The sequence below is a fragment of the Cetorhinus maximus genome, chromosome 1, assembly GCF_964194155.1.
Source record: "Cetorhinus maximus chromosome 1, sCetMax3.hap1.1, whole genome shotgun sequence".
In the NCBI taxonomy this organism is placed as follows: Eukaryota; Metazoa; Chordata; class Chondrichthyes; order Lamniformes; family Cetorhinidae; genus Cetorhinus; species Cetorhinus maximus.
The window spans coordinates 88,901,095-88,907,091 of NC_135879.1; the positions used below are offsets into that span (position 1 = coordinate 88,901,095).

The following is a 5,997-nucleotide window of genomic DNA, read 5'->3' on the forward strand; positions in this document are numbered from 1 at the left end:
TTCAGCTCCCAAAGGCAGCTCTGTGATTCAGGGAGCTTTTCCTGTGCGCACTCGCGCGCATGCGCAAAGTACCCCGTTTACCCTCCTCCCCCCACACAGGCAGCGCTGAGCACTGCAGCTCACGTTTCACGCCGGGTGGGCCTTTGTTGGCCCCAATCAGAGGCGGCGGTCGGCTTCCTGACCAATCCTGCTCACCCCCGCCGAGCCTGACCAACGAGGGAAAAAGCTTGGTCATTAATTCATTTTTTAAAATCTGGCCATTGAGGGAGATTGATACCTTGCTAGATATAATCAAGGACTTCCCCCTTTTGTTCATCATACACAAGATGCTAGACTGGCTAGTGTTATAAATTAATGGCAAACATTTCATTGGGGGCTTCTTGGCCGGCTGGAAAAGCATGCTGGGATATTTAGCCTTTCCAATACCTGGAATGTCCAAAAATAGCTAGGCATTCAAAGTTATATCTTACAGAATTATATGTCATTCTTTTACCAAACCCCATCTGTAGGAATATTTAATTAAAGGGTTCACAATGATTTTTGAGCATTGTAACTAAAAAAAAATGGCTAAATGTAGAAAATGCACCCTTGTATGAAAGGTTCTTTGAAAAACTGCTTCAAAAGAAAATAGCACTTAGGTAATTATTCAAATGAGCTGACGAGATATTTCCTCGTGTAAATTCCGATGACACAAGTTCCTCAAATCTTGCTGATAAATACAAGACACGATAAGCCAAACCAACGCATTCTAAAGGCTACCAGCTGCTCTCGCCTGAAGACTAGAAGAGATCCAGCCACACTCAACCATGAAGATCCAAACAATCTTTTTGCTGTTGACAACAACTGTTATCTGCCTAGCTACTCATGGTGAGTATTCATTACCTAGATTGCACTTGATGAGATAGCCTTTCTAAGTAACTGTTTTCCAGTGTTTAAAGCAGGATGATGATATGACATTTATTGACTCTGAAGAAAACAAATGATGGGAAAGTATTTGGTTCTGCTCACTGTATTTCATGTTGTTTTATAGTCTGAACACTCTCACAGCAAAGTTTGCATTGTCTTCAGATATAGAAAACAAAGAAAAGGCTACTAAATGGCAGAGATGAGCACTAGCTGTCTGCCATTTCAAAACCAGTCCAATCTAATTTAACCAGGCCAGTAAGGTTGTTTAGTGAAGGGTTTCCTGTCTGATCTAGAGAAAACATAATTGCAATTTGTTTGCAGGATTTTCATTGGTTCAGATCTGGCTTTGAATAGGAGTACACTATGTCATATCAAACAAATCATCCTTTGTGATTTTTTTTTCCCCCTCAGCAAAATGATTGAGATTACAGATGAAAATAGTAAAAGATATGTGTTGGAAATCCTCATGCATGATTTCAGATTAAGAAATTTTAAATAGATACTAAGAACCTTTGAACATTACTGCACAAGAGACCAAATAACCCATCAGGCCTGTGTCAGTTCTTTTGCTTAGAGCAATCCAAAACCAGAAACAGATCAGAAACACTCAAGGTATATTCCATTGTGACTGTGCATTAACTTTCAGTAAATTACATCGTTTACTGGGTGTATGGCATTATTGCAAAGTAGGTTAAGAATCAGAAACACAGACATTCTACCTGTCTAATGACAGGTTCAATAATAAAATGAATCTTACCTATGTCAGGCAGGCTGGGCGGGAGTGGGCAGGAGCAGGTGCGGAGCTAATCGCCACCTGCGATCGGCTGCGCGCCGCCATTTTGAATGGGCGGGCCAATTAAGGCAAAAGAGCTGCCTCACGGAGATTGAATAGACAATAAAAGTTTTTAAAAATTCAAGTAACAAAATAATATAAACATGTCCCTTCATGTGACCGTGTCACATCAGCTGGGACATGTTTCTCAAGTTTACCAAACTTATTTATTAATTTTATAAAACCTTCAGGAAAACTCATCCCGCCTGTGTATGAGGTTTCCTGGAAAACACAAAGACCGCGCGAGCTCTTTGCCTGCCCGCCAAGCTTAAGGTTGGACGGGGAGGGCTGTTAATGAGGTAATTTACTTTCCTAATGGCCTTAATAGCCCTTTGACAGTTCGGCGGGCGCGCAGCCACCTCTGACACACACCCGCCGAATGCAATATTGAAATGATGCGCAATGACATCAGGGCACACGCCCGATGTCATCTCGTGACATTTTACGCCTCAGCATGTCAGGCCCGCCCCCACACGCCAACAGCAATATTCTGGCCATAAGGAGGCTGAAATCTGTTGTCGTTGTGAGGGGACTTACCGCACTACAAATATTATATTCTGTAAAATGAAAGGTTATTTAGGAATTTTGCCTTCATTTTAATGCAGAAAAAATGATTGGAGCTTGAACCTAATGTCCTGATTTGCATTCCACTAGGCAAAATTTCAGAACAGGAGTGAGAATTTAGAAAAATGCACCTTACATATAATCTTCTACATTGTAAAAATAAATGCTTATTCCTTTCAAGGAAGTAAAATAAACATCAATTTTGTTAATGCAACTCGTATATTTCCTGAAGTTTCATGATGCCGTTGTTAACCCGCCACGTTCTTTTTCTTTCACTATAGGTCCGTCCTTAGGAATCTCAAAAAACACGAGATGCAAATGTGTGAAAGTCAGCTCTCAATTCATTGCACCACGAAGATATCAGCATATCGACATATTTCCTCCGGGCTCCTTCTGCAGGAAAGTAGAGATTATGTAAGTATTACAATAAATCGATCGCCAACAACAAAGCAAACTTATCGGCTATTCAAATTTCACAAGCCTAGAAAAATTATTCAATTAATTTTTACAGTATAAGCCAGGTGAAATGACTATCTTTTGCAACAAATCTTTTATAGTTTCGAATGTGACAGCTGATCTTTCAATACGGTCTTATCTGCATTGCACATTTATTGTTGTCTCCTAAGGCAGTCACTATAGACAAATGGTTTATAAATGCGCTTAAGTTTTTCATTATGTATTATACAGCAAAAGTTATCTTTCTTTATCACCTGTAGGACAACAAAGGTTTTTCTGTAATTTATCACAATTTAATTTCACATCAGTGTACAGAATGGCCTTGCTTTTGATTATTAAAATAAACACTAGTTTCTGAATTCAATCATCCACTGCTGACTGACTCTGGTTTAGCTGCTGTATAATTGCTCATCTTGATAGCACAATATACAGTTTACAAATTGTCATTAACATTTTAACCAAAAGATGTTCTGTTCATGTGTTACAGAATTACCCTGAAGAATACAGTGAAGGTCTGTGTGAATCCCCAAACTCCATGGGTCAAAAGAGTTGTTGGTCTCCTTACTGAAAAGTAAATATTGACTTTCAATGTTCAATTTTGCAAAACTATTTCCTTTTCCTATCATCTAGATATTATTGGTCTGCAATATCAGCATTACTTATTTACACATTATGCAGCTCTCAACCTTTAACTCCATATTTAGTATGACACAACAGTAGTTTCACAAGGGCTTTTCAGTGATGTGAAAGTTATATAGTGTCGTTCATGGCACCAAGACATCCCAAAGCACCTACAACCAATGAAGTCCTTTTGAAGTATTGTCACTGTATGTTAGAATCACCACAGCCAATGTGTGCACAACAAGTTCTCACAAACAGCAATAAGCTGATAATCACATAATGTGTTTTAGCAATGTTGATTGAGGGATAAATATTGGTCAGGGCACAAGTGTAATTCTCCATCTTTGTTTTGGCATTTCCAGATCAGAAGTCACTGTTCCACCTGCTGAAATGACTTCAACTGAATGAATATGAATTGATCCGACACAAGGCAAAATTCTACTGCTTACTGAGCCGAGCTTTTGTTGTTTAAGCTAAACTGTAGCAGACTTACCAATATCTGAATTATTTTCTATTTTGCTCACACACACTCTAGCCAATATCACTGATGCACATAAATCCTTGTAGTATGCCAGTGGCTTTTTATGCTTTTTTCATATAGATTCTGGGACATAAGAGTTAATGCGTCAAAATATTTGAGCCAGTAAATTGAAACGTATTAACAAATCTCTAAGTATAAAGGGATTTTAAGTTGATTTTTTACTGTCCCCGCACATTTAGAGGTAGAGGTAGAGATAGATTCTTGACTAACAAGGGAGTGAAAAGTTATAGGGGGGGTAGGTAGAATGTGGAGTTGAGCCCACAATCAGATCATCTTGAATGGCAGAGCGGGTTCCAGGACCGAATTACTTAGTCTGGCTCCTAATTCGTATGTTTGTATGTACACATATCGAAAGAAATAATTATTCTCTCATTGCAGTTACGAATAAATTGTTCGAAAATGAAAATGTTTAATAATGGTTTTCTAAAACTGTGGGAGTGTTTGGCTTTAGGAATTCTAGATCTGTAATGTAATCAAATGCAATGACAACATGAAGGCAATATCACCTGTTATATCACTGATTAGGTATTGATGATTAAATAGAGTGCTCTGAAATTTAGCACATCTCATTTGTTAGGCTGTGACAATTACTTATATGACAATCGACTTTACAAACATGGTTTTATATTTTTGTTGTCACTCAGATGTCAACTTTTGTATTCAGTGAATTTTATATTTGAGGCTTTTGGTAAATAAATGACTCGCTCAGTTGTGTTAATCTTTGATTCCACACTTTTATGTATGGTTAAGGTCCTTTTAAGTGTCCGCAAGATTAAAGCTGTTACAACTTGCAAATAAAAAAGAACCACACACAAACATAAAAATAACACAGGCTGGAATTTTCCCACCCCTCACGCTAGCGAGATCGACCGGACCGGCCAATGTGAATGGAGTTTTCAGTGGCTCACCAGGCCCACCGCGGGGAACCTACAGCAAGGGGCTTGAAAATTCTGGCAACAGGGCAGAATTTTCACTTGAAGTTGACATCAGGAGTCATAACAGGCCTGAGCGCATAACATGGCGGGAAGGCCAAAAATCAGTTTCACGTCATCATGAAGCACATTTGCAAATGTCCGCTCCGCACATCAAATCAGGCCACTTTCACGCTGCTGGACATTGGGAACTTAATAGTAATAAATATTACATTGTAATGCATATCATTATGAGCCCTGCTTGCCGGAATCGTCCCCCCACACTGGATCATCCAAGCCCGGCAGCGTCATTGCACGCCGGCATGTTACATAACAGCAATTATAAGGCGTGTAACTGGCGAGCTACACTTCAAGGGGAACTCGGAGGGGCGTGCACAGTAACGTTGGACCTGAAGGTTGAGGGGCACAGGCAAGTCGCAGTTTCCCGGCTGGCTGGCAGTGCGGTGTCGGGTCAAGGGCTGCCCTGTGGTTGATGGTAGTGCACAAACACATGTGGGGGGGGCGGGGGGAGGGTGCTGGGGGAATGCTCATTAAATTAGTTTCTCGGCGAAATCAGGTGCTGCCTTCCAATCTTGCGTTAAGCCAGCAGGAAATCACGTTGGTCTGAATCTCGCTTGAAGAAGAGTGATGTGCAGCGGTCAGACCTCACTTCACTCACGACTTCCAGGTGAATGCAACATTCATACCCTACCTGCCACAATGCTGCGCCAGTCTCATTGTGATGCCAGTAGAATGCCACACTGATCGAGGTGTAGGGTTGGTCTGCTCCCAGTGGTTGCCTCCGTAGTCAGAAGGACACCACGGTGCAGCGGTACTCAGGCAGGGCTCAACTTTAGACAGACACCAGTATTGCAACCAGTTGGGCTGTAGGGTTGGTCTGGTCCAGATGGGTGCCACAGCTGTCCTGAAGGACGCAACTGTGCAGTGGTGCTCAGATAGGGCTGAAAATTCAGTGACCAGCATTTCAAGTGGAGGTTGGGGGAGTGGGGAAAGGTCAGGATAACAAGCACACATGGGGCAAAGGGCAGGAAGGCTTTGCAAGGGATTTGAGGTATGGGCTACAATGGAAGGCAGAGGGGCAGAAAGGCTTTGCAAAGGGGTGGAGGAGGAGGGGGAAGAATATCAGGCACAGGGGAGGCCGAGCG

General features: G+C 41.4%; 1 protein-coding gene across 1 annotated transcript; it reads left to right on the top strand.

The window, feature by feature from the left end:
* The first annotated feature begins 745 nt into the window (after positions 1 to 745).
* On the top strand, positions 746 to 4,617 carry LOC144685572 (interleukin-8-like). Its single transcript, XM_078550269.1, has 4 exons — positions 746 to 867; positions 2,596 to 2,716; positions 3,246 to 3,329; positions 3,742 to 4,617. Exons 1-4 carry the CDS (start codon positions 807 to 809, stop codon positions 3,785 to 3,787), a joined length of 312 nt encoding a protein of 103 aa, XP_078406395.1. The 5' UTR covers positions 746 to 806; the 3' UTR covers positions 3,788 to 4,617.
* Positions 4,618 to 5,997: the final 1,380 nt, after the last annotated feature.

What these genes read in the sequence shown, in the direction of transcription:
- LOC144685572 (XM_078550269.1), top strand. Translation starts at nt 807, where the DNA reads ATGAAGATCCAAACAATCTTTTTGCTGTTGACAACAACTGTTATCTGC. An exon ending in TGCAGGAAAGTAGAGATTAT is followed by an intron (nt 2,717 to 3,245) that starts GTAAGTATTACA and finishes CATGTGTTACAG; the next exon opens with AATTACCCTGAAGAATACAG. An exon ending in GTTGGTCTCCTTACTGAAAA is followed by an intron (nt 3,330 to 3,741) that starts GTAAATATTGAC and finishes TGGCATTTCCAG; the next exon opens with ATCAGAAGTCACTGTTCCAC.